Source organism: Ursus arctos, unplaced genomic scaffold (genome assembly GCF_023065955.2).
Source record: "Ursus arctos isolate Adak ecotype North America unplaced genomic scaffold, UrsArc2.0 scaffold_19, whole genome shotgun sequence".
Lineage (NCBI taxonomy): Eukaryota > Metazoa > Chordata > Mammalia > Carnivora > Ursidae > Ursus > Ursus arctos.
Window position 1 is genome coordinate 44,291,936 of NW_026622863.1, and position 27,260 is coordinate 44,319,195.

The following is a 27,260-nucleotide window of genomic DNA, read 5'->3' on the forward strand; positions in this document are numbered from 1 at the left end:
ACAGAAATGAATGAGCTTTTGAAAGAAACCCCTACAATACGGATGGACCTTGGAAACGTTACACCTGGTGAAATAAACCAGACAGAGGAGAAATGTTTGTAAGGCCCCACTTAACATGAGATACCCTAGAATAGGCACATTCACAGAGACGGGAGAATAGAGGTTCTGGGGGGGGGTGCTGGGAGGCAGGAGGGAATGGGGAGCCATTGTTCAGTGGCCGCAGGGTTTTTGTTGGGGATGATGAAAAAGTCCTGGGTATAGACGATGGTGGTCACGACGCTGCGGCTGTCTTTAATGGACTGAATTATGCACTTTCCAAATGGTCAAAATGATACATATTATGTATGTTTTACCCAAAGAAGAAAAATCAGTGTTTTTAAAACCAGCGTGTATATTTGTGGGGGTCTGTGTGTGGGCCCCTGCTGCTCGCTGGGCCCGCATGCTTATCCACACCGTCTGATTACTGTAGCTTGGGAGGGTGAGGCCTCCACCCTTTTCTGGTCCCCAGCTGAGCTATTCTAGGGCCCAGGCGCCTGTCATGTTTGGAGTTCCTCGCAGCCTCCCTCCTGTGGAAGGTGGCGCTGTGGTTTACCCAGTTTCAGGGTCACCCCTGGCACCTGCTCCTCCTCAGCCCCCATATCTGTCTCATCAAATCAACAAGTGTTGCTTTTTCTTGGCAGACGGAGCTCCAGTCTGTCCCCCTCTCTCTCTGGGTCCCGCCGTCCCGGCTGCCTTCATCAGCGGCCTGGAGCAGTGCTGCCTCTTGTCACTTGTCCCCACACCCACTCAAGCCACCTGGATCTCGTGCTCCACAGACAGGCCAGCCAGGGTTGGGTCTTCCAAGCGCAGGCCTGTCCCTAGCACCTCGGCGGGCTCCTGCCCCTCTCTAGCCTGGCTCCACCCCACCCTCATCCCTCCAGCCTGCCCTTCCCAGCTGGAATTTCACGTTTCATTTGTGTGATCGTTGATTAGAGGCCCCACCAGGTAGGGACGTGCTGCACCCCTGCGCCTGCGCTGGTGGCACACAGTGGACGCTGGTGGCACACAGTGGACGTGCATTGGATTTCTGTGGACAGGATCCCTGATGGGGGGGGGAGGAGGTGGCATGCCATGGACACCCATGACCCCTGGAAGGGAAGGTGAGGAATTGAGCCCGGAGACGCGGGGAGAGCCTGGGGGTCCCTGGAGAGGAGGTGGCTTTGGCTGTGTGGGCTCTGGTGGGGTTTCAGTGGGAGAGGGACATCAGTTGGATTTTACTAAGGTCTCCCTGGCCCCAGGGGAAGATAGGCTTTGTGGAGACACTTGGCAGGCAAGGAATTCTGATGGCTTTTAGAAGGAGGAAAGGATGTGCATCCTAAGAAAATGCAAATGCAAGTACGCTCAGTGGGGCCAGACTCCACCTTCTGACTGGCCAGGAGCTAGGGGAGCTTGACCGCAGCCTAGGTGGGGGGGGAGGCTGAGGGGTTGGGCGGGGGCAGCCCTCACTTGGGCAGCTCCCCGGTTGTGATCCTGGCCCAGCAAGGCCCCTTCTGGGCCTGTGGCCCACAGCCGCACTGGCACACCCGTGAGGTGACATCTGCGCACCGTTTGTGAGAGCAAAGGGCCGGGAACCACCTAGCTGGCCCCGTGGGAACTGGCTCAGGTCAGGCTGCCCTTGCACGCCGCGCTTTGCAGAGATGGAGGCTCGGAAGTCACTAAGACGGAGATATTTCTTCCTTTGTCTTTAACATCGTCGTTCTAAATTGTCCGCGCACACGCCGCAAAGCATGTAAAGCGTGAACGTGCAGCTTAACCAGTTACTGTAAAGAGAAACCCCACGTAGCCACCTCCTCCCAGGTGAAGAAACGGGGTGCCAGCCCCCCAGGAGCCCCCCCCAGGCCCTCCCTGCCCCAGAGGCAGCCCCTCCCCTGACTCCGGAGCGCCCCCTGCCTGGCGCTTCCCTTCGGTTTGGGGGGGTTCACCCTCTCTGTCCGCGCCCCAAGCAGCATGTTCATTTCGTCTAGCTTTGAGCTTTTTCTAAACCAAGGCAGTCGTAGGATGTGTTGTTTCACGTTTTGCTTCTTCATTTTTGGTATTTGTTCACCTGTAGCTGTGGGTCATTTACTCGCACTGTCGTGCACAAGTATGTGGAGCCAGGAGATCCCAGATCATCGTCGGCTCCCGTGGACCAGCCCTTGGGTTGTTTCCAGTCTCTCTGGCTGACTCAGATCTGCGGGAACTCCCCCCCCACCATGTCCCTGAGGCCAGAGGGCCGGGTTTTGCTCGGCTACATACCCAGGAGAGTGCTTTCTAGGTCCCAAGGGCGTGTGCCTGGGAGAGCATCCCCAGTGTGTGTCTTCCCCTCTGCTGGATGCTGCCGGGCACCCAGGGGTTTTTGAGAAAAGCGAGGTCATAACAGCGTGCATGGGGTGCTGCCATTTTTAGTTTTTTAAAAGGCTTGCAAGCGTGTGTGTGCACACGCACCCATGCACACGCATGTGTGCTCTCTCAGAAAGGAAAGAAAGGACATTCTAATAGAGGTCACCTCTGGGGCTGCGCTGGGGCGGCCGGGAGGGAGGGCGCTGTCCTGTCACTGTTTACCCTGTGGGGCCGTTGGCTTTTGAACCACGTGCCCAGATCCTTCGGGAGACAGACGGAAGGAAAGGAAAGGAAAGAAAAGAAAGGGGAGAGATGGAGCCCAGATGTGGCAGACTGTAAATAGTTGAGAATCTGAGTGATGAACTTTACGTGGGTTTATTGATTTAGTTTCTGCTTGGGAGTATGCTTATGAAGTTTTGTAACCATCTGTTCGGGTGCGAGATGATCTTGGAGCAACCTGTCGTCGCTCCCGAGGCCGGGCCTCAGGAGAAGCCCTTGTTTCCACTGCGACTTCTGGGACTTCTGGGGAATGGGTGCTCCCTCCCCCTCACTCCCTCCCCACCTCCATTCCTCCCCTTGGGACCTGGTTTCCCGTGGCTGGCCAAAACTGCCCTATCCTGACTGCCTCCCCAGCCAGAGCCCAAACCTGCCTGGCCGGTTTGGGAAGGTCTGGGGGCCCACCCACTTGGCTCCTCTCTGGGCGGCTGCCTGACAGGTGCTCCACCCCATAGAGGAGGGAGTGGCCTGGGATCTAGGCCCCCTGGGGTCTCCTAGAGCTGCCCTCCTGTAGCCCCAGGCCCAGCCTAGGCCCAAGGGGGAGCCCCTGGCTCGGTGGGCAGGTGGAGGCAGGAGGAGGCTGTCCAGGACCTTGGGATTTCCCGGACTTTGGAGCCACTGCAGTCCTCCCTGGTCCCAGTGATAAAGTCCTCAGGGAGTTGACTACAGTGGGAGTAGTCTGGGTACAGGTGCCAGAGCAGGGGGGGTGAGAAGGACACAGGCGTCTCTATCCACCTGCCTGCCTGGGCCACTTGCTCACTGTTCTCACGGGCTCACCGTCGACTGGGCACCTGTCCTGGGCCACCTGTGAGAACCTGAGAACCTGGTCCCTGCTGCTCATGGGAGCCCCCGGTTAGGGAACAGTCCTACTCAGATATCAGCCCCTTAGAAACGGGGAGTTTTGTCTAGTTTGTCTAGTTTTGTCTAGTTGGAATTGTCAGGTCCTCCAAAAGGCCCACCTGGTAGGTGCTGGGAGCTCAGGGAATGTGTGAACGAATGGGGGAGATGGACATCTGGCGGGGTCAGCCCAGGGATGGGGTCTAGAGGAGCTACCAGACCCAGCCTGGTGTCAGAGAGGGCTTCCTGGAGGAAAGGTGCTTGCGGCAGGCCCTGAAGGGTGACTAGTGATGAAGCAGGCACCCCCCCCCCCCAAGTCCCCTGTCAGAGGGAAGACAGACAGATAAGCACAAAAGAAACAAATTTCACCCAGGGAGCACTGACCTGGGCCCCAGAAGGCTTTGCTGAGGAAGTAAGATCTGGAGGGGAAGGGAGGTGTGAGGCAGAGGTGGGGTGGGGTGTGCACACCCCTTCTAGATTCCCCCTGTCTGAGCATCTTTTCCTCTGTCTGTAATGGGGGTTCTGGGCAAGCTAGCCGTATGTTTAGAGCAGCTGCCTGGAAAGCCTGGTGCCCAACCTTCCTGCTGGGTGCCTTGGGCAAGTCTCTCGACCTCTCTGGGCCTCAGTTTCCTCCGTTATAAAATGAGCCTGATAAAATACCTATCCCTTCAGGGCCATGGTGGGGTGGGGAATGACTTAGTGCGTGTCAATGCTAAGAGCAGGGCCTGGCCCAGAGTAAGTTCCCTGGGGAGTTGGGCCCCTCACTTTCAGTTTAGTTGCATCCTGGCATGGCTGGCAAGACGGAGCCAGCAGGGTGTGCAGGGGCCCCAGCCCTCCCCACCTTTCTCTCTCCCCATTTCCACCATTCACACCTACCAGCCCCACTTTCACACCTAGAGATGGCTCTGTCCAGGGTCCACTGTGACCTGCCCCACATCTAATGAGAGAGGGGTGGAGCGGCTGAGGCCCCCTTTGTGCACCCTCTCGGAGTTCTTGCTGGAATCATGGGTGGGGGTGGGGGGGTGGACCAATACTGCAAGCTCTGGATCTCCAGCCATCAGAGAGCCTGTCCATCCCTGTCCCTCTGTCTAGCCCCCCAGCCCAGGCTGTCGTTTCAAACCTGGCCGCCCTGCCAGCCCCTCTTAGCCACTCAGCCCCATGTGGTGTGGCCCCTGCTTCCCCCCTGGCTCCCGGCGCCAAGTCTGGCATGGGGGTGTACGGGTGCCAGCGGGGTACGGACCCTGTTGAAGCAAGGGCTGGCGCTTGCTTGCATCCCCCGCTCCTGTGTCCCTGCCCAGCCCTTCCCTCTGCTGGGCCAGTGGTGGCCCCATGGCCCAGGCTTTCCAGGCTCGGCCCCTCCTTCCCCTCCTTCCCTCCGTTCCGCCCTCCCGCCCTCCCGCCCTCCGCCCTCCGCCCTCCATGGACTGGAGCCACAGGCAGCTCAACTCCTGCCAGGGCAGGGCCTCGGCACCACCCACTGCCAGGGAGGCCAGGGTGCAGAGCCAGCCAGCTCTCCTCGGTGGGCGCCCGCATCCAGAGCCAGGGGAGCCCCTTGGTCTCCACTCCCTGCTCTGCCAGCGGGAAGCCTGTCTGCCTGCTGCCCTCTCCCACGGAGGCTGGCCCTGGACAAGGGGAGGATGGTGGAGGTGAGCTGACCCCGGCCTCAGGCGGGAGGGGAGGAAAGGGGAGGACTGCCCACGGCGTGGGAGGGCAGTCCTACTGCCGGGACAGCAGAGCCACTCGAGCCAGTGTCAGCACGTGCTGGGGGGACCACACCTTTCTCGGGGCCCGGCCGAGGTCCCCGTGTTTCCGTGTGTTTGGAGGCAGGTGTCTGTCTGCTGGGGCTTACCACGTGCATTTGCGCCTGGTGGGGGGGAGCACATTCCTGGGGTCTGGTTCGCAGGGGGTTGGTTCGGAGGGGCTGTGCCTCACTGGGTCACCCTGAGTGACCCCGGAGTTGGCGGCGGGTGTGCCTGGGTCTGTTGTGGGGTCTCATTTCCTCCTGTGTGTGGATCTAGGGTTGTGTGGGTCTTGTGGTCTAACTCTGTGTCTAGGGGACTGTACCCAGGTACGTGTATGCGGTCCTTTCTAGAGAAGTCTGGCGGTGAGGGAGCATCGGGGATTGTGTATATCCACGCGTGTGCCTGCGATCTGAGGTGGTGGCTGGTCTGTACCGTGTATATTGTTGGCATGTGTCGTGGGTCTCTTTCAGGAGTCCGTGCATCTCCTGGGGGTGTGGGGGGTGTGGGTCTTTATATATTTGTGGAGGGGGGGCCTGGGTCCACGGCTCCTTCAGGGATCCAGCTATGGGCTGCCCGATTGTTCCGGCCTTTTGGTTTGGAGAGGTTCCTCCGACCAGGCCCCTCTTTCCGACTGCTTCCCCTGCCTTCTCCCACTGAGGCCACAAAGCTCGGGCGGGCTCTGCTGGGGCCTGTATCCCGAAGGCGGGAACTAAGGCTCAAGGTGGGCTGTCCTTGCCTGTGCCAAGGCTCCTGTGTGGCTGCTGTTAGCGGGGCGCCGTGGGGCGACTTCACCTGCTGCAGTGTCTAGGTATTCGCGCATGTGTGTGTGTGTAGCAGGGAGTTGCGTGGCGGGGGAGGGCTGGAGTGAGGGGGGTGCCCTGGGAGGGCTCTGGAGCCTCTTTCCTGCCTGTTACCCCTCCCTCCTTCCTGCCCTGCCTCAGGGGAAGAGTAAATGGCGTCTGATCTGCTTTTCCTGGTCCCTGGGGGCTCGCCCACACTCTCAGGTTTGTTGTGGCATCCATCCCCCACCCTGGGCACTGCTGGGGAGTGCCCTTTGTCTCTGTGCCCTGTTGGGCCTGGCCGGGTGGGGAGGGGGCACCTGAGCCTGGGGCTGCCAGAGGAGCCTCCTGGCCTCCCTGGGGGCTCGGATCACCGGCCTGGCTGGGCCTGGGAAATACCTTCTCTTCATTCAGCCACACTGTCTGAGCTGCACCCCACCCTGTGTTGGGCAGGGCTGGGGACACAGGGTGGCTGAGATGGCCCCAGGTGCCGCCTTCTGGGGGGGGGGGGGCTCCCAGCGCAGACAACCCAGCCCGTTCTGCTCCCCGATCCGGGCCCTGGAGAAAGTAAGACAGCAGAGAGAGTAAGGCTGGACCCTTGCTCTGGCCGGGAGAGAAGTGTGCCCAGCACCGTCTTTCGCTTATCTGTTCCTTCCCCCGTGCTTTCAGCAACAGCAGCAACAACGGCAGTGGTAAGCCAGCAGGGTAACCTGTAGCGAGGACCTGCTCGGCAGGCGCCATCTCTCTGCCGAGTCCTTGCCCTGACATGGTCTGTGCAAAGGCCCGGTGCGGAGAGATGGCACTGCATCTGGCCGGAACTCCTCGTGGACCAGACTGCCGACACCCGCGGCTTCCCAAGGCCGGGGTGACCATGGATTTGTGCCATCCTATGGGATTTCACCCGTTATGGGGACCAGTGGGTTCTGGGCGGCATCTCTCACCATGTGACTTGCCTCTTGCCTGTGGCCAAAATGGGCTGCCACATCCTCACGTTTCCAGCTGAGGCAGCGTGGCTGGCGTGGCCTCCCTGAGGTGGGGTGGACTGGGACTAGGATCACAGGGGGGCACCTCTTGGGGCGTTTGGAACACAGGCCAGCTTATTCACAAATAGCCAGATTTGGTCTTTAAAGACTCAGACCAGTTCCTGCTCAGGCATGAGGTCCAACTTCCAGGCAGTGTGGGACAGGCACCGGGGACTCCTGTCTGCCCTCTGCCCCGCACCTCCCTGGCCGGTTCCTCCCCAGGGTCCAGACTCCTCACTGGGCCGTGGCATCATTCATTTGTTCCACAAGTACTTGCTGAGTGCCTGCGCTGTAGATGCCAAGGACGCAGCAAGGATGAGAAGGGCCCGCTCTCGGGGAGTCCCTGCAGGGGGCAGGGGAGGAAGCGGGGACCCACAGGTGCATGTATATGATAGCAGGCGGTAATAAATGCCCCAGAGAAGTATAAAGCAGGGGTGCAGATTTTGTCAGGGAGTAAGAAAGGCCTCTCTAATGTGGTTTTATTTTTTAAAGATTTTTATTTATTTGAAAGAGAGAGAGAGAGAGTACACTCACAGAGGGAGAGGGAGAAGCAGACTCCTTGTTGAGCAGAGAGCCCAACACAGGGCTCGATCCCAGGACCCCAAGATCACAACCTGAGTCAAAGGCAGATGCTTAACCCACTGAGCCACCCAGGTGCCCCTCTAGTGAGGTTTTATTTGCACAAAGACCCGAATATCAGGAAGAGGTGAGCCACGCAGCTCTGGGCGGAGGGAACAGTAGGTGCAAAGGCCCTGAGCCTGGAACAAGCTTGAGGCCTCCAAGACTAAAAAGTAGGAGGCCAGCGCAGTTGCAGGGAAGCGAGAAGATGGAGTGGGGTCCCGAGGTTGGCCGAGTCCAGCTGGGCAGGCCTTGGTGGGTCCCAGTGGGGACCTTTATCCAAGTGGGAGAGCTGTTTGTTTAACAATGCTTCTGGTTCCTGCCTAGGCAAGGCAACCTTTCTGATCTTGGTTCTGGTCATTGACACTAGAGTTGTCTCGGCCCTTGTTCTTGTCCCATAAACCCCTGGGGTCCTTCGTCTGGAGCACAGGCCTTGGCTGGAGCCAGGGCTGCCGGGAAGCAGGAGGTGGAGGGGGTGGCGACAAGGCCTCTGCGGTTCAGCGTGGGCCACCTGGTGCTGGGCAGCCCTGGGCAGTGACTTCCTCTCTCTGGGCCTCGTTGTTCTGGTTTGGGAAACAGGAAGGAGGAGGACTCTCCCCACACCCACTCACCCAAGAACTGTCAGGAGGGTTCAGGGTGGCCTGGTCTGCGCGCCCAGTCCGGGCCTGGGCCGGAGTCGGTACCAAAGCGCGTGCCCATCCCCTCCATCGGCTCAGGCACGGGGAAGGAACGGCCTGCCCTAGGTGCTGGGATCGAGCTGTAACCGACTGAAACATGCTTCCTGCCTGCGCCGAGCCACAGACTTTGCGGGCACACTCATCACCGCGTAATGCGTTAGGTGATGCGAAGGGCCGGGAGAGCGTAGATGGGACGAGCCAGGCGCTGGGGATGCGGTGATGGGCAAGACTGGACGCAGTCCCCGCCCTGTGGCACTCCTGCCACGGCTGGTATGGAACACAGTGTCAGTCCTCAGCAGTTCCTGGCATCTTGGCCGGGACCGCATGCCCAGAGCCTGCCTGCTTCTTCCCCCAGAGCCACCACGTGTGCCTGCCCACCCCTGCGCTGTCACATCCTCCACCTCCCCGGGCTCCACGTGGCCACAGGGAGCCTGTGGGCACCTGAGTCAGGCCACATCCCTCCCCTGTTCAGAGCCCTTGTGTGGCTCCACGTCACTCGGGGAAAGAACAGAGTTGTCCCTGTGGCCCACAAGTCCCTACGTGACCTACCCCCACCACCCGGCCTCCTCTGCTCTGACCACATCAAGCGCGTCCCCACCTGGGGACATTTTCCTTGACTCCTTCCTGCTTCCAGGTGTCCACGTGGTTCCCTCGCCCCTCCCCACCTAGGGTCCCTGCTCAAGGGTCACCTTCCCAGCGAGGCCCTCCCCAACCACTTCACTGAAACTTCCAGCTTCTCCTGCCCCTCAGCACTCTCTTGATCCTTGCTTTGTGTATTCCTCAGCATTTACCCTCTGACTTACTAGATATGTTTCTGATACAGCTCATTTGTCGACTGTCTCCTTTCCCCTAGAATGTGAGCTCTGTCCGCAAGGGCTGGGATGCTCCTGGCCATTCTGACCACCGCTAGGAGCCCCAGCCCTAGCCTGGCAGAGATCAGCGCTCAGTAGCCATGGACGGTGGGCGGGTACCTGAGTGTGATGGGGTCCTTTGGGGGTAGAGTAGGTGTTTGCCAAGGAGGGAGCTCGGGCACATGTCAGGCCCAAAGCTCATGACAGCGTCTTGGGTCAAGGTCCCTGAGGATTCCTTGGAGGACCTAGGCTCAGGGCAGGGGGCCTGGGAGAGACATATGGACTGGGGAGGGCAGGGGGCCTGTACAGGTGGGCACACGAGAGCTGAGCAAAGGTGTGCCGGTGGGACAGGTGTGGGGGGTTAAGGGAGGCAGTGAGAAGTCTGCTGGGGGCTAGGAAAGTAGGCCGGACTCCCCCTCCTTTGGCAGAACACAGCCAGGGGCGATGGGGTAAACTGAGGTGGAAGGGCTTCCCAGAGCTACTAGGTAAAAGTCTTGGCAGGGGCGCCTGGGTGGCTCATTCAGTGAAGCGTCTGCCTTCGGCTCAGGTCATGATCTTGGGGTCCTGGGATTGAGCCCCGCATCAGGCTTCCTGCTCAGTGGGGAGCCTGCTTTCCCTCTCCCCGCTGCTCATGCTCGCTCTCTCTCTCTCTCTCTCTCCCAAATAAATAAATAAAATCTTTAAAAAAAAAAAAGTCTTGGCAGAAGGGCAAGTGGGAGCCAGTGGTGCGGGCTGGGGACAGTGAGCCTTCCTTCATGGTCCTCTTCCTGATTGAGGATTTCATTTTGGAGACTGTGATCATGGCACATCCCATGCTCTTTCCCTGGGCCCCTGGGTTCCTGCTTGGTCAGCTCCCCAAACTGCAGGGGAGCAGCGTGATTCAGAGCTTGGGGGGAAGGGAGGGGACAGGAGGTAAGTTTTCCACACGCGTGCACACACGCACACGTGCACACATGTGCACACACACACACACACACACACACACTCCCCGGATGGCTTTGTCACACAAGTGGGTCTTGCTTTTCTACCAGAGCTGATTTCCTTGGTGGGGGGAGTTAGGGGTGGGGTGGGAAGGGTGGGTATCATTTTCTTCCCATGAAAGCTCGGAGGGCGGAACCAGTGAGTGCAGGGGTGACAAGAAACTTGGAAGCTTTGGCTAGGACAGGCTGGAAGCTGCCTGTCCCACGTGTCGAATAATTCAAAAGCCTTTTTTTAATTGCAGTGAACATTTGAGAGTAGGATGGAAAATGTGCCTGCGTTTGTGGGATCAGACGCTGGAGTTCAGAGGCATTGTGGCCTGGCTGGTGGCCGGTGGCTGCCCGCCCCCCGCCCCCTGTTCCCTCTGTCTGAGGTTGTTGCTTCGCCCTCTCCTAGAGTTTCCCAAGGACCGTCTGGGCAGAACTGGAGGTGTCTGAGCAGGGGTGTAGCATAGCGGGTACAGATGTCAGTTTATTCACCAGAGAGAGGTTCCTTGAGTGCCTAGTATTGGCTGGGCTGTGTTGTAGACACTGGGGTACAGTGGAGAGTAAGACAGATGACAGGTGCAAAGGGAAAGGTGTAGAGGGGGACGGGCCAAGAGCAGGGATATTTGAGGACAGACGTGGGTAGAGGAAGGCAGGGAGGGAGCCATGTGCAGATCAGTGAGAATGAAGTTCCAGCAGCTGGGGTGACCGCCAGTGCAAAAGGCCCTGAGGTGGGGACATGTCTAGCGTTTGAAGAACCGCAAGGAGGCCCAAATGGCTGGGGCAGAACCAGCAAGGGGGCAGAGGTGACAGGCAGATCATATGGGCCACAGGGACAGGTCTCAGGGGCCAACAGAAGGTTTAAGGAGGTCAACGCTGCGGTGGACCAACTGTCTTCTGGGCCCAGCTCTGCTTGGTAACCTGAGCAAGAGATTTCACCTTTGTGGTCCTCAGTTTCCACATTTGCAAGATGGGAATGAGAATAGCTGCTCCCCCCAGGTCATTGGGTGTCCGTGAGCTGAGTGTCTGCATCTGGGCAGGGTTGTGGGGTCCCTCGCAGTGGCGGTAGTGATGTCAATACTGGGGTGGAGCCTCGGAAAGGCGCATTTGGTGGCGGGGACTGGTGTGTGGCCATCTTTTCCCCTACAGATTGTCTTGCCCAAGGGGGACAGGAATCCCCGCTCTCTGCTGCCTCCTGCTGCTCTTGGGGGCCTGGGACAGGTCAGATAGGTGGGTAGCCTCAGCCCCGGGAGGGGTCGGGACAGGACTGGAAGGGCAAGGTGTGGGGGTGCCTGGCTGGCTTAGTTGAAGGAGCATGCGACTCTTGATCTCAGGGTTGTGAGTTCAAGCCCCACATTGGATGTAGAGATTACGAAAAACAAACAAACAAATAAACAAACTTAGAAGAAAAAAGGAAGGGCAGGGTGTGGGCTTGGGAGGGAGGCACCCTGGAGGTGACAGTGACAGGAAGCAGTGGCTTCCGCGCAGCCCTCAGAGCAGGCCAGGCAGGTAAGAGGCTGGGCTCTGGTGCCCACCTGCCCGAGTTCAAATGCTGGGTGCCCTGGGCAGGGGGCTTCCTGTCTGCAGGCCTCAGGCTCCCCATCTGTGAACTGGGGCCGGTGAGTTGTGAGGGCAGAGAGGGATGGGGGGCAGAGGGTGGGGAGCAGAGCCTGGCACGCACGGCCCTCCGAGGGCACCGCCGCCTTTATTTCCAAGACCCGGCAGGGCGCAGGCTCTGGGTTAACAGGCCTGGAGCCTCAGGTGCACTCTGCTGCCAAGCGGTGGGCCCCGGGCGAGGGGGTGCCCTCCCTGCCCCTCGTTTCTCCTTGGCTCTAACTCAGGGCTCGTCGTGGCCGCATCCTCGCAGGTCACGTCCACGGATGAAACGAGGGGCTCTGGGCAGGGTGCTTAGAAGAGGGGCGAGCACACAGTAGGTACGTCGGCTCCCGCCGTGGTACCGAGCACTGCCTACTGCGTGCGAGTGCCTTGTGTTCTGACTCCTCTCGGAACTCAGGGTCTGGCATTATTCTCTTTAACAGAGGAAACTGAGGCACAGGGTGGCCGAGCTGCTGGCCCCTGGTCGCACAGTGAGCTCCAGAGGCAGGTTGGCTCCCAAATACACAGGGTGAGGTGGCCCAGACTCCTGGGTTCCAAGCTCGCTGGGGAACCCAGCACCCCTCTTCGCCCACCCGCGCGCTCCTGGCACAGGCACCTGTCTTCGTTTTAGCAGCCCCTCCGCCTTCCCCTCTGTGGCCCCCATACGGTCAGGAGCCTGGGGACTTGAGGAGGGAGCCGGCCAAGCCCGGAGCTGCCCCAGGGTGGAGCTGGAGCCAGATCACTATAAACACGGTCAGTTCCTCTGTTTGTCCCTCCCTCCATGCGGTGCCCAGAGGGAAGGGGTGGCCCCGGGCAAATATCCGGAGGTGTGTCCCTCCATCCCCTTCCCCTGCACGGTCACACGCACGGAGGGCAGGATACACGGGGGGCTGGCTGCAGTGTGCAGAGGCGGCTTGGGGTTTAGGGGTGAGGGTTCTGAGGAGACGGCCCCGTGGTCCGGCTGCCTCCCGCCCACCCCGTCGTGGTGCTGAGCTCCTCCCACCGCAGGGTCTGCCCCTCCCTTTCCCGGGTTTAGTGAGGGGTCACGTGGCCGATCCTACTCCCCAGAGTGACTCGGTGCCTCGGGCTGTGGGCTGCAGGGTGGAGGATGGGTAGGGCCGAGTGAGAGAGGCCAAGGTGAGGGGTGAGGCCGGGCCTGGGGCCGGGTGAGGGCACCTCTAGGAGCACGGTGAGGAGGTAGAGGCAGAGTTCTGGGGTGACAGCAGGGAGGATGGGGGAAGGTCCGGCTGTGGGAACAAAGTGAGGACCGGTACTAGAAAGGCAGACAGCTGAGGGCAGAGAGGCCAGGGAGCAGGAAAGGGGTGGGTGGGGGCCGGGGAGGGAAGTCAAGGCGGGAGGGATGGGCAGCACCCGAGGGCTGGAACGGGGGAAGACACTGAAGGGGCTCCTGGCTCGGTTGAGGGCAGAGGCAAAGGGGCCTCCATCCTGGCCAGGGCTGTCACACCCCACATCCCGGCAGCCAGGGGCCCGCAGCAACAGGGAAACTGGACCTGCTGGGGGAGCCCTGGTGGGACCTGGCTCCGGCCACCCGCTGCCCAAGAGGCCCCGACCAGTTGAGACAGGTTGTCTGCTGGGTCCCCACCCCCTCCTGACTGGGCTCTGCTGCCAAACCGGTTCTCCTAGACGGCTACCCACTGATGGTCCTACCTCTGGGCCAGGGGTGGCTGGCTGTTCCCCTAACCTCACAGAGCTGCTCTCACAGGAAAGGAACGGGGAGGGAGGAGAACCTGGGGCTGGAGGGCAGCATCCCAGACACGCTCGAGAGAGTCCTCAGTAGGTCACAAGACTTACGGAGCTTGGGGCCGAGCCTGTGTTGTGTTGGGCACCGCGCCAGGCTCTGGGGAGCCGCATGAAGCCGACAAAGATCCAGTCCCTGTGCCTTTCCCCTCATGCTCTGGGTCTTAGCTCACACAGCCGCTCTGGTGGGCAGCCGTCCCTGACCCGCACCCTGCCATCCCTCAGACTGGGTGTGGTCCTCCCTGACCCCAGCCCTGACCGGCCTGGGCTGTCGGAGGCGATCTCGGCCTCGGTCACCGCCACGTCCCCAGCGTGAACCAGCACAGGGCCGGGCACAAGGGAGTGAGGGTTTAGCAAACGAATGCACGGCCTGCGTGCATATTTTCTTCCTGTTTTCCAGATGAGTAACTTGAGGCCCCAAGAGGAGACGTCACCCGCCCGAGGGCACTTCTAGCACAGCCCGCATCAAACCAGGTCTGTGGGACTCTGGGGCCCAGGCGTGGGACGGGGGGCGTGGGACTGGGGCCCCCACCCCAGACAGTGCCGGGAGTACTCGTTATCATCAGAGCTAGAGGGGACAAGGGCCCTCACTCCGCGCCCTGCTCTGCTCCCGTTCGCTCGGTTGATCCTCAGAGCAGCCCCGTGAGGGCGAGAGAGGCTACGTCGCTCAGCCCCGGTCCCGCAGAGTAAGGGGCAGAGAGAGATTTGTGCTCTGGCCACTTGACTCACCCTGGTCTCCCTGTGGGACACACCACAGCGCATCTCCCCCGCGGCCCGTTTGGTTTTAAAACTGGCTTTCATGGAGCGTTTATACGGTGCCTGGTACCATCCAAAGTATCCACCTGGAGACCACAGATCTTAAAGACGGGGATTGTTTTGTCTGTTAGTGTCTGCTGCGTGGTGGAACTTTCCCCACTATGTGATCCTGGTGAGGAACTCCCTTCTCTGAGCCTCAGTCTCTTGTCTATAAAGTGGGAGTGTTGCAGTGGGGCTCCCCGGGACCGTGCATAGGACAGGGACAATGGAAGCAATCATCGAACAATTGCTCGGTCCCTGAGCACAGGCTAGGGGCCAGGCGCTGTGCTGGGGGTAGGACACAGGCACACTGGGCAGATGAGACCTGGCCTGTGATGCTGATAGTCTTGGGGTAGGGGGGTGTGTAGACACCCAGCATTCTTGTGGTAAACACAAGAATGAACAGTAGAATTTCCAGAAGTTGAACGTGCTGTGAAGCTTTGTGGCAAAAGGCTAGAGGGGCACCTCCTTCACTTGGGGTGGTCAGGAAAAGATTCACCAACAAATCTGAGACCCCAGAGAGGGGAAGAAGGGAGCCACATGTGGATACTGGGGAGGAGTGTGCCACGAGGAGGGAACAGCCAGTGCAAGGGCCCTGAGGTTTGACAACCAGTGTGAATGAAGGGGACACGAGAGCAGAGAGGGGAAGGGGCAGGTCGTGGGGCAGTGGGGCACAGGGAGGACTTGGCTGAGAGCTCTGAGTGGGGAAGGGCGTTCACGGGGTCTCTCGGGCTGCCTGTGGGGCACGGGAGACCAAGGAGGAGACGAGGAGTGACAGGACCCGGGACCGGGGCAGGGCCTGAGGAGCTGAGAGAAATGGGCAGGGTCTGGTGAGCGGCCCCCTCCCACAGGCCTGCTGGCAGGAGCCCAAGTCTGCGCCCTTGGGGTGCTGATAGCCGCCTTAGCACCATGTTTGGGAAGAAGAAGAAACGGGTCGAGATCTCTGCGCCATCCAACTTCGAGCACCGCGTGCACACGGGCTTCGACCAGCACGAGCAGAAGTTCACGGGGCTGCCCCGCCAGTGGCAGAGCCTGATCGAGGAGTCGGCTCGCCGGCCCAAGCCCCTGGTGGACCCCGCCTGCATCACCTCCATCCAGCCCGGGGCCCCCAAGGTATGCAGGCACCCACCACTGCCTCTCCTGCCCCACATCGACCCCACACAGTGCCCCCAGCCCTTAACCCCACGCTTGACCCTTGGGCCAACGCCTCCTCACTGACCCCCTCCTTGCTGACTGCCAGACACCCCAACCCTCTACCCTAATCTTCGCCCCCAGTGCTGACCTTTCACCCCTCCACCCACTGATCCCTCCCCTTGCCTCTCAACACTGACTCCCACCTTAACCCCTGCGCAGCCCCCCACACCAGCTCCAAGTTGTGCTCCTCTCCCTGGACCCCGTGTCCCCGTCCCCAGTACCAGAAACTTGTCCTTGGTCAAGGGACAGACCCCTGTGGTCAGGGCTGGGCTGGGGGCACCCGGAGTGGCTGCTGACCCGCCCCCGGAGTCTGGGCCAGCTTTGTGGAGGAGGGGACACCTGGGCTGTGCCCTGAGGAGGAGTCCTTGTGGCAAACGGAGAGGAGGCGGGGCTTTTTAGCAGAGGAAACAGTCCATGGGAAGCCTTGGAGGCTTTTTGGTTTGGGGGGGTGGTTTTCCTGCCATCTCGAGCAAAAGGGTGGAGTTGGGATTTGAACCACGGTCTGTTTCCACAGCCCATGCTCTTAACCCCTTTCCCGTCTGCGTGGTCCAGGCGCCCAGGCTCGGTGCGGCTGGCTGGGGGCGGGGCGTGAGCCTGCCCAGCCTGGGAAGCCAGCCGCACAGCCGGACTTCACCCCAAGGGCAGCGGGAACCAGGAAGGGCTGTGGGCCAGGGGCACGCAGCCAGGGTTGTTCTGGGGCTGGAGGTGGAGATGGGTGTGCCAGTCAGCGGGCCCAGCGCCTGGGGGCAGGCCTGCAGCTGACTCATCCTCTCCGGTGCCCAGCGAGGGGACGCGGGCACTCACCAGGACGGTCTCCACCCGGCGGCCCGCTGAGCTGCCGGTGTATCTCACGCAGGCCTTTTGAATGCTTTGAACTCTTTGCCTCTGCTTAGAACAGCAGAGACTCCATATCCAGAGCTGTATTTCTGGCTTCTGCTGACTAATCGCAGGGACTGAGGGGGTGGCAGCTGCCTCCACGGGACAGGGCGCTGGCTGGCTCCTCTGGGCCGGTAGGCCCTGGCCGGCCCCGGCGCTACTCGGTGCTGGCCGTGGCCTCACTAGGGGACCCCCGACAGTCCAGCCCCAGCTCGGCCTGCAGCTGTAAGCCCTGCTTGGGCCTGTGCCCACCAGGAGGAGGGGGCACCTCATCCTGAGTCACACGAAGGTGCCGCAGGGGCTAACGCTATCTTGGGGCCCCTATGGGTACTTGTTTGCTGCCCTTGGCGGGGAATCTCCCCTTGGCTGGATCTTCCCAGGCCCTCCCCCAGCCCCCAGAGACTTCTCAGCCTCTTATTCCAGCACCAGGGTCTAAGCAGGTGTCTACCTTGCTTCACGGGGCGCCCGGCCGGGCAAGGAGGCAGCCAGGCCCAAGAGAGGCCAGGGGCTGTGGGGGGGGAGGCCCACGGGGGCACTGTGGCCTGGAGGTAGGTTTGGGCCACAGTAGAGGCAGCTGTGGCTTGAGGAAGTGTGGCAGCCCTGGGCCCACACCCCTGCAGGCCAGAGAGAGAGAGCACAGGGACGGGGGTGCGTATTCTGCTCCCTGCAGCCTCCTCCCAGCCTGCCTCCCTCCTTCGCTGGCTCAGCCAGTGTTTTTTGAGCACGCTCTGCATACATACTAGACACTGTTCCAGGTGCTGGAATGAGGCCAGAGCAGGAGGACAGGCAAATCCAGCAGCTGTCTTTGTGAACGTCGCAGGGGGGGTGCAGGCGATGGTCCGCTTACGCGGGCTTCACGGCAGCTGGTTTCGAGTGCTCCAGAGAAAGAGAAGGCAGGGAAGGGGAATAGGGAGTGTTAAGGGGCTGGCATTTTAGAGTCTGGGTGGTCAACGAAAATTTCCTTCTGAGAAGCTGAGTTCAGGCAAAGGCCTGAAAGAGGAGAGGAGGGAAGGAGCTGCGGGCATACTTGGGGGAAGATGTTCTAGGGAGAGCGAGCAGCCAGTGCAAAGGTCCTGAGGTGGTCGTGTGCCTGCTATGTTTGAGGAGCAGTGAGGAGGCCTGTGTGTCTGGAGCTGGGTGAGGGGCCAGGGGATCCCTGGAAGCCTTGACTCAGTACTCAAGGGAGGAGGCGGCTGTGACGTGGATCAGGGTGGTGTGGACTTGGGTAGATTCAGGACACACGTTACGTCCACAGGCCCCATGGGAATTCACATTTGCATGGGCCCAGTCCTTTCTGACTCTCCCTGTACTCCACCCTCGGCTTCCAGGGAAACAGAGCATGGGTTTGGGGTTAACAGCCCTGGCGGGCTGCAGGGAAGGAAGTCCAAGCCGTGCCTTGGCCCCAGCATCCTGTAATTTGCAGCTCTCCAGGGCTGATTATGGGGTGGTGTGGGCTCTGTGCTCCTTTCCCTCCTGCCCACAGGGCAGAGAGCTGCCCCCAGCATGGAGAATAGGAGAAAGACAGGGGGTGCTTCTCAGTTGGGCCAGCCATCCCGGGGCGACAGCCTGACCTATGGGAGGTTAATCCTTCGGCTTTCTTCCTACACCACATCTCTGGGGGTGTGGGAGGGGCTGCAGGGGCCCCCCTGGTGCCGCCCCCACCTGCCCAGCCCCATCATCACCCCATGGCATTTCTTCATTCCGTCTCTGTCTTGTCTCTGTGTGTGTGTTGTGTTGTCCTGTCCTTGTGTGTCGGATACACATCCCGTGTCCTCCTCTTCCTTGCCCGGCCCCCATCCCGCCATTGCCCTGGACCCCAGACCATCGTGCGGGGCAGCAAAGGCGCCAAGGATGGGGCCCTCACGCTGCTGCTCGACGAGTTTGAGAACATGTCGGTGACACGCTCCAACTCCCTGCGGAGAGACAGCCCACCGCCACCTGCCCGTGCCCGCCAGGAAAATGGGATGCCCGCAGAGCCGGCCAGCACGGCCAGAGGGGCCCCGGAGAAGGCGGGCAGCCAAGGCCGGGGCACCGGCCGCAGCGAGGCGGGTGGCAGCAGTGGTGACAGGCGGCGGGTGGGGCCAGAGAAGAGGCCCAAGTCTTCCAGGGAGGGCTCAGGGGGACCCCAGGAGTCCTCCCGGGACAAACGCCCCCTCTCTGGGCCTGACGTCGGCAGCCCACAACCTGCCGGTCTGGCTGGTGGAGCCAAAGCGGCAGCTGGTCGGCCCTTTAACACGTACCCGAGGGCCGATACGGACCACCCGGCCCGGGGTGCCCAGGTAACCAATCCCCCTGCCCCAGGACCTTCCACTGCCCCTTTGTCCAAAATGTCCCCCGTTCCCACCTTCCAGCGCCAGCCTGTGCCCAGCCCACTGTCCATCTTCCATCCTGACCACCATGTGTCTGTCCCACAGCCAGGGCCCCTGTCCCTCACAGGGAGCAGAGCTGGCCCCCGGCCCCTCCACTGACAGCTATCTCTGTTTTCTGTTGCAGGGGGAACCTCACAACCTGGCCCCCAACGGGCCATCAGCAGGGGGCCTGGCGGTCCCCCAGTCCTCCTCCTCCCGGCCTCCCGCCCGAGCCCGCGGACCCCCCAGCCCGGGAGTGCTGGGCCCCCATGCCTCTGAGCCCCAGCTGGCTCCTCCAGCCCGCCCTGTCGCTGCCCCCACCCCCGCCGGGCCCCCAGCCCCCGGGCCCCCCGGGCCCCGCTCACCGCAGCGGGAACCCCAGCGAGTGTCGCACGAGCAGTTCCGGGCAGCCTTGCAGCTGGTGGTGGACCCCGGCGACCCTCGCTCCTACCTGGACAACTTCATCAAGATCGGCGAGGGCTCGACGGGCATCGTGTGCATTGCTACCGTGCGCAGCTCGGGCAGGCTGGTGGCTGTCAAGAAGATGGACCTGCGCAAGCAGCAGAGGCGCGAGCTGCTCTTCAACGAGGTGGGCCACCGCCCCCCCCCACCCTCCCGGCCCGGCCCCGCCTTCCCCCTTCTCCTGGTGCCCCACACCAGCTGGTTGCACGAGGCCCATGCGGGGCCAGACCCAGTGGGGGTGAGGATGGGAGGCGGCCCTTCAGCGCTGGGATTCCCCAGGGCTGGGTTTGGGCCTGTCTCCTCTCCTCTCCTTACTCCTCTTCCCCTCGCTGTCACCCCCCCCCCACCCCTGTACCCACCACTGCCTCCCCAGAGCCCCAGCTCCAGGCCCCTCACACCCACCGTTTCCCAAACTGGCCCCCAGAGTCTCCCCCAGCCCTGCCCCTCCCCTGGTTCCCTGGCCCCCACCCCAGCCCGTTACCCCCTGTGCAGCCCCATTGTCTCCCGCTCGGCTCTGCCCTGGCTTCCCCTCTTGGGCACCCCCTGGGCATTCCCCATGCAGCAGTTTAAGGGCTCTCTTGGACATGCTGCCCTGCCACACTACCCCCCCCCTTACTGACCCTTGCAGTCCCCCCACCCCACCCCTCAGTGTCCTCAGGATAAAGGCCTGGCCGCTGCTACGCATTTGAGGTCTGGCTCCCATCTAGGTCCTTGGTTCTGTCTCTCCTCTGGCTGGGGTTCTTGGTGGCGTCTGCCAGGGAGCTTGTTACGAAGGCAGACTCCTGGCTCCTTCCCTGGAGGAATCCATGCTGGGAGCAGCCCTCAGCCTCTGATGCAGGAGTCCCGGCATGTCAGGCCTAGAAGGGGTCTAAACTCTGCGTCTTCCTCCCAGTCTCTCACCTGTCCCCAAAACCCATCTCCCGGCCCCCCAATCTCGCTGTGCTCCAGCTGCACCACGAGCTCAACAGAACCCCTGCAAGTGTCCTGTTCCACCTCCCCAGGCTTTGCCCTGCTAGGCCTTCTTGCCCCTGAATCTATCCCCCCAGCCTTTTATTCTGCCCTTGGCTGGTACCTGCTTGTCCCGCAACCTCAACCCCGTGCTTCGACGTTCTCTTCCGCACCCCTCTTCCCACACCAGCCCGGTCAGCAGGGCCACTCAGAGAGCAAGATCAGAAAATGGGGTGTGGGCAGGGAGCGTGCCCCCACAATGCAGGCCTCAGGCCTCAAGCTGCCTTTGGGGTCTCCTGGCTTTGGCACAGGGGAGGGCAGTCCAGGACGACCCCAGTGAGCAGGAGCGACAGGTGGGCCGGGGCCTGCGGCGTGGCAGGGCCCAAGCCTAGGCAGGAGGGGAGGCAGGAGGCCGGCTGGTGGCTGGGTTCGAGGCGGGGGCTGGCAGCGCTGACCCGGCCCGGTGCCCAGGTGGTGATCATGCGGGACTACCAGCACGAGAACGTGGTGGAGATGTACAACAGCTACCTGGTCGGGGATGAGCTCTGGGTGGTCATGGAGTTCCTGGAGGGCGGCGCCCTCACCGACATCGTCACGCACACCAGGTACCGCGGGGCCCCCGGTCCCCGGCAGGCACCGAGCCCGCTGCCTCCCCCGGCTCTCGGGTCCGTCACGTCCCCTCAGACCTGTCCCATGGCAGGATGGAGTCCCCTCGGATCCTTCGGGGTGGGGGCCGCGTCCCGACGGGGAGGGGGAGGGCAGCATCCCTGTGGGACCCCGGGCGGGCCGCCGTCTGCCGCGGTTGCTGACCCCCGGGCTGCGCAGGATGAATGAGGAGCAGATTGCCGCCGTGTGCCTGGCCGTGCTGCAGGCCCTGTCTGTGCTCCACGCACAGGGAGTCATCCACCGCGACATCAAGAGCGACTCCATCCTGCTGACCCACGACGGCAGGGTGAGGCGCGGGGGGGCCTGGGCTCCTCCTGCCTCTCCCCAGCCCCCCTCTTTCTCTAATCCCCGGGTCGGTGGCTTGAGGAGCAGTAAGTTGGTTGGCTCCTCACGCAACAGCCCAGAGTCGGGCCCAGTCAGCGGGGGGCTCTGTGCACGCAGTTATAGAGGGGCCCACCGCTTTCACACGGGATGCCGGGAGCTGAGGTCTAGCACTGGGGGCCAGGAGGCATCTGGGTGGCTGGCCACAGCTCTTTCTCTGCGGAGAAGGTCTTCCTAGCCGAGCTCACGGCGGTACTCCATGGACCCCGCTCCTGTCTCCCAGCCTCCAGACGGAGGCTCTGACTCAGGTCCACGGATGAGCCTCCCAGTGCCCAGAACCTGCACTTATATCCCAAGAGTGGACGTGATTTTCTGTGGGAGGGGGTCTTTGTCCCCAAATTCTCGATGATTCGCCTGCCGTCCCCCAGGGAAGTTAAGCCATTCAGCAGAGATAGGGGTACGGGTGGGCTCTCTTTCACTGGGAGTCTCAGCTGGGGTCCGCGAACACTTAAACCTGTCCACGGATGTGTTTGGGGGATATCTGTGAGCCTGAAACCGTGTGCACACCATGTGCGTATGTCTCCTGGGGGTGAGGAGGTCCATACGTATCCTCAGGAATCGCAAAGGGGCCCGTGGCTCCCAAGCAGGTAGAGATGCGTGGTTCTGGGCACGTGGTTGTTGGTAGAGGAGGCCACACCCCTCACACCCTCTGGGGTACGGCTGCATTTAGGGACACACTGGCCCAGGGCACAGGAACGGGCTTTGGGAGGCAGCTGGTGTCTCAGCCCCTGTGCAGCATTTGGAACCTGGAGGACTGAGCCACTTCCTCCCGAAGGCCCAGGGCAGACACTGTCAAGAAAGCAGACGGTTTGATCTCCCGGTTGTGCCGCACCTGAGGGCCCCCTGCTGGGAGGAGGTCGAGCTACCCGGTGGTCCAGCTGTAGAGCTCCAGCCCCTCTGACCCCACTGCCCGTGCCCCGCTGCAGGTGAAGCTGTCAGACTTCGGGTTCTGCGCCCAGGTGAGCAAGGAGGTACCACGGAGGAAGTCACTGGTCGGCACGCCCTACTGGATGGCCCCAGAGCTCATCTCTCGCCTTCCCTATGGGCCAGAGGTAAGGCAGCGGTGGCCCGGCTGTCAGCACGGGTTTACACTGTGACAGTCTGGAATAGCAGGAGTGCTGGGGGTGGGGTGGGGCTCTGTGTGGGAGATGGGGCCCTGGGGTTGGTTTTACGGGAGAAGAGGTAGGCATGCGTGCACGCGTCCATCACGGCTGAGCCCGGCTGGTGCTAGGACCAAACCCGCTCAAACGGATTTAGCAAAACAGGAAAGCTCTGGGTCCCAAGACGTGTGACATTAGGGGCAAGTGACAAGCTTCAGGCCCGGCCATCCCTGTGCTCTGTCCCTCCCCAGCCCTGACTTTCTCTGTGTTGTCTTCGCGGAGGCAGGCACTCCCCTTGTGGGGGTGGAGCTGGCCGGGCAGCTCTGGGACGTCCCCCTGCCTGTGAGTGCGGGGGGGGGGGGGGGGGGGGGGGTGTTCCTGGATATTTCTGTTAAAGTCTCAGGGTTGACTCTGATTGGCTCAGCTCAGGTCACCTGCTTGCTCATGAACCAATTACTGTGTCCCAATGATGCAGACCAGGCAACTGGTCACCGAGCCATGGATACTCCCTGGAAGGAGGGAGCTGTGTGGGCACAACCCTTCAGAGGGCTCCCTGGGGGAGGAATGTGTGGGTCTGGCAAGCCAGGTGTCAGAGGGGGTGTTTGGGGCCCCAGGACTCCAGGAGCAAGGAGGCGAAGGCAGAACCAGGGGCCACCCCTCCGTGGGTTCCCCAGCACCGGTACCTCCCCGCACAGCTTGGCCCTCCTGTCCCTTCCCTGCTGCAGGTGGACATCTGGTCTCTGGGGGTGATGGTGATCGAGATGGTGGACGGGGAGCCCCCCTACTTCAATGAGCCGCCGCTCAAAGCCATGAAGATGATTCGGGACAACCTGCCGCCCCGACTGAAGAACTTGCACAAGGTGGGCCCCGGCCGGCAGGCGGGTGGGGTGAGGGCGGCGATGCCTCCTCTGTGTTGGGCTCCCCGCCCCCACCCCCACGGTCCCCCGAGCCCTCGCCGCCCCCCGGTGGTGGTGCTGAGGCCGGCTAGCTGAACACACACAGCGTAGCCAGGCCCGGGAGAGGAGCCTTCCCCGTAGACGAGTCACACGGTGAGAGAGGGGTGCGTCCGGGGCCCAGCCCCTGTCCCCTCCTTGCAAACCTTGAAAATGGAGAAGAAATGACGCCCTGGCGTCTTTGGATGTGTTGCAAGCTCTAGACACCTGGGCCCGCCTGGCCCCCTCCCTGGGCAGGGGATGTTGTCGGCCCATTTGATAGGAGGAAGTGGCGGCCCAGTGGCGAGTGAGCAGTGGGGCTGGCCCTGAGACCCCCGACTCTCTCCCCCACCTCCCGACAGGTGTCACCCTCCCTGAAGGGCTTCCTGGACCGCCTGCTGGTGCGTGACCCGGCCCAGCGGGCCACGGCGGCTGAGCTGCTCAAGCACCCATTCCTGGCCAAAGCGGGCCCGCCCGCCAGCATCGTGCCCCTCATGCGCCAGAACCGCACCAGATGAGGCCCAGTGCCCTGTCCCTGAACCAAAGAGCCCCTTGGGTCACCCCTGCCCCGCCACGGGCCAGTGGGGGGCCGGCCCCCACTCCTCCCCGCCTGGGAGACACTCCGTGTGGCACCGCCCTCCTGGCCGGGGGTCGGGGAGCGTGCAGGACCCTACTACTGAACTCCAGGTTTGATTTTGTGACTTTAAAAAAAAACAAACAGGGACTCGTGGGAGCCAGTGAGGGTCCCCGGACTCCCCACCCTCCGGGACAGTCCCTCCCTGTGTCTTCCTGTCTTCCAGGAAGGACAGGCGGCCCCCCATCACTGGAAATCATCTGCAGCGGGGGCTGCCGTGGGTGGAGAGAACACTACGAAAAGCGTGTGTGTGTGTGTGTGTGTGTGTGCACGCGTGTGTGCGTGAGTGTGCGTGTGTGCACGTGTGTGCACGCACGCCCATGCAGAAGGTCCAGCTGCTCTGTCCTCCAGCCTGTGAGTGGGTGTCTCTGAGGCCTTGCCTGACATACAGTGCAGCCCCCTGGCCCCCCTGAGCCATTGTGGGGGTCGATCATGAATGTCTGAAGAGTGGCCTTTTCCCCAAGTCCTGCACCCCCTTTCTGTGGCTGGCTGGGGAGACGGGGTTGGGGCTTCCTGCCCATCGCCAGCCTCTGCAGATGACTACTGCACCTGGACAGCCTCCTCTTTTCTAGAAGTCTATTTATATTGTCATTTTATAACACTCTAGCCCTTCTCCCGACCTGGGGACAGATGGTCTCTGCCCCACGGGGCGGCACCAGGGACAGAACCCTGCTTGAAGAATCAGGTTCCCAGCCCCTTGGTGTGGCACCACCCTCCCCTCCCTTCCCTCGAGTTAGTTTTACAATTAAAACATTTTCTTGTTTTGTGTGTGTATGTGTGTGGTGTGTGTAGAGCCCCTCCCTGTCCAGGCCGTCTTGGTGCGGGACTGGGGGGAGGGACTCGAGGACGGAGAGGGGGGCCTGGCGAACCCCAGGATTCCAGCCCATCTTAGGGCAAGGGCCATGTCTGTGGGGGGTAGGGAGCCCCAGGTCAAAGCAGCCAGTAGTGCCCCTGACATGGGACCCAGACTCACCCACACCCCGCAAACACCAGTTCTCCAGGCTCCGTGTGCCATGGTGACCAGTTTGCCAACTCTGAGGGTTGCCGGAAACTTGTTTTAAAGTTTGTCTTGAGTGTGTTCAGTGAGTAGGAATGACCCTTGATGAGCCGATGTTAGTCAACGGGCCGTTCACAATATTGGTCAGTGAGCAGGTGGGCTTTGAGGGCTTGGCTAAGGCGGATGGATCTGGAACGGCCAGCTTTAGGGATACTCCACTGGCCAAAGCCCTCCCTCCAGATCGGGGTCCTGTGGGGTCTCCACGAGGGGAGAAAGGAATCGGCTGGCATCCACACGACGCTGCCTCTGTGTTCTGGGCACTGACTGCCCCAGGCTGGTGTGAGCTTGGGCTGCGTGCGTCTCCTCAGCACCCGAGAGGTGGCATGGGGCAGCAGCAGCCCCCCCCCGGGAACAGCTGCAGCGTGAGCAGCGAACCCCACCACCACTGGCCCCGGGACCTCAGCCTGCTTTGTGGGCAGGAAACACGTAGCGATTCCGGCTTCGGCTACGCCTCCTGCTGCCACCCCAGAGCACGCCTCTCCCCAGGCCCTGAGCTCCCACGGCTGGGATGCCGTGTCTGTGCTCAGGGCTCAGAAGTTGAACCATCCCGAGGGAAGCAGCTGTTGCCGTGTATGACTGTGTTGGGTGCCTGGGTGGAGTTGTTACATCTCTGGGAAGAACTCTGCCAAAGCGGGTATAAGGAGAAACAGAAAACAAGAAAAGACCAAAGTAACATACCCCCACACACGCGCGCGCACCAAAGAAAAAGCTTTGGGCTTGAATGTTTTTACAAATGAGTTCTACCAGACTTGGAAGGATCACGTAATTCCTACCTTGTACAAACTGTTCCAGAAAATAGAGAAAGGATAGCAGCCCGACTCATTTTCGGAGGCTGGTACGCCCATGATTCCACAGGCAGCTAAGAACGGGGGAAGAACAGGCTGGCACAGAGCCCCCGCGCTCCCAGCCGGAGTGCCTTGCCTCCTGGGGGCCCCCGGTGGCGCTCCAGGATGGGCCAGTGTGGGTGAAGGAGCCCCCACTTCCTGGGACAGGAGGTCCCTTGCCCAGTCATTACTTGGTGGAGGAGCCAACATTCAGCCCCGTGGTGACTCTGCCGTGATTGTCACCTTCTGTCACCATCACTGCAGTTTAAAGGATGATTTAGGTGGCCTTGAGAGAGCGCTTCTGGGGACTCCGCGCCCCCTCCTGCTGTCCCTGCCCATCTGGAAGGGGTTCCCAGGGCATCAGTGAAACCCCTCTAGTTGTTTCCAAGGGTAGAGTGAATACAGGGAGTTGGTCACAAAAGTATCGGGAAGGCTGGGGGAGCCAACAGGGCCAGGAACCCGGCCCCCCAGGGGGCTAGAGGCACAAAAGGGCTCAGTGGCACTACCAAGACCCCTGGAAGTCGGCTGGCGCCTCAGCTGCAGCGGGGGCAAAGACGTTCTTCCAACTTTCTGCCCCCTCCAGCCCCAGGGCCTCCTTCAGGCAGGACCCCACTGACGCCAGCATCAGAAGGGCAAGTGTGGCCAAGCAGGAGCAGACACCTGCCCCAGCCGCGATGTGGCGCAGGGGGGCTGGCTTTGTGCAGACCTTGCTGACCGGGCGTGGTCCCACACAAAGGAACGAGTGTTACCTCAGCGGCAGCAGGGGGCGCTGTGCTCTAAACTGCAAAGGCCCAGGAGGGGAAGCCAGGGACCTACGCCCGTAGGTCAGAGGCGTGTTTACAGAGACGCAAAATGAGTGAGTGAAACAAGTCAGACGAGTGGTTCTCCAGGTGTGGTTCCCGGACCAACAGCATCCCCAGGAACTTGCAGGAAATGCAGATTCCCAGATCACACCCCAGGCTGAATCAGTGGTCCAAAGGAGGACGGGAAGAGGCGGGCACGCCCCTTTAAGGACATGAACCAGAGGTTGCGCCATTGCCTCATTGGCCAGAGCTTCGTCACGTGGCGGCACCCCGTGCAAGGGAGGTTGGAAAACGTAGTCTTTATTCTGGGCGGTTGTGTGTCTGGCTAAAAATTCTGTTATTGTAGAATTGTGATTCTTCACCTCCGCTAGGCTCCGCACCTTCACTAGAACCCAGAGACAGACCCAAGTGTATTCAGGATGAGCTTAATATATGATAAAGATGGCCCCGCAAAACAATGAGGGAAAAATAGACTGTTTAATAATAGTGTGGGGGGAATTGGTTCGTTTTCTGGAGAGAAAGAAAATGGGATCCCTACCTAACACCACAACGAACCCTAGGTGTGTGCTTCCCGGGACGGTAGCCACCAATTACGTGTGGCTATTTAATTTTAAATTAAATGAAATGAAGCATTTCAGTCCCTTGGTGGCACTAGTCACATTTCACACCTTCCACTGTCACTGTTCACCAGCGGCTACTAACTAGATGGTTCAGATATGGACCTTCCCATTATCTGAGTTCTCCTGGGCAAGGTTCTCTGATGG

At 61.3% G+C, this 27,260-nt stretch overlaps 1 protein-coding gene across 4 annotated transcripts in view; it reads left to right on the forward strand.

Moving 5' to 3' along the window:
* The window catches only part of PAK4 (p21 (RAC1) activated kinase 4), a 43,925-nt gene extending 19,349 nt beyond the window's left edge, over positions 1–24,576 (forward strand). Inside the window, exons 1-10 of one of the 4 annotated variants that reach the window (XM_026482347.4) lie at positions 4,949–5,117; positions 13,877–13,950; positions 15,123–15,384; positions 18,162–18,620; positions 18,835–19,278; positions 20,571–20,704; positions 20,925–21,051; positions 22,073–22,198; positions 22,972–23,106; positions 23,541–24,576. In XM_026482347.4, the coding sequence (XP_026338132.2) occupies positions 15,181–15,384; positions 18,162–18,620; positions 18,835–19,278; positions 20,571–20,704; positions 20,925–21,051; positions 22,073–22,198; positions 22,972–23,106; positions 23,541–23,696 (1,785 nt within the window). In that variant the 5' untranslated portion in view covers positions 4,949–5,117; positions 13,877–13,950; positions 15,123–15,180 and the 3' untranslated portion in view covers positions 23,697–24,576. Of the gene's footprint in view, positions 1–4,948; positions 5,118–11,851; positions 12,472–12,657; positions 12,856–13,876; positions 13,951–15,122; positions 15,385–18,161; positions 18,621–18,834; positions 19,279–20,570; positions 20,705–20,924; positions 21,052–22,072; positions 22,199–22,971; positions 23,107–23,540 lie in introns of those variants that run through there. The other 3 variants (XM_026482349.4, XM_057314371.1, XM_026482346.4) reach the window with 3 other exon arrangements.
* The last annotated feature ends 2,684 nt before the right edge of the window (positions 24,577–27,260 follow it).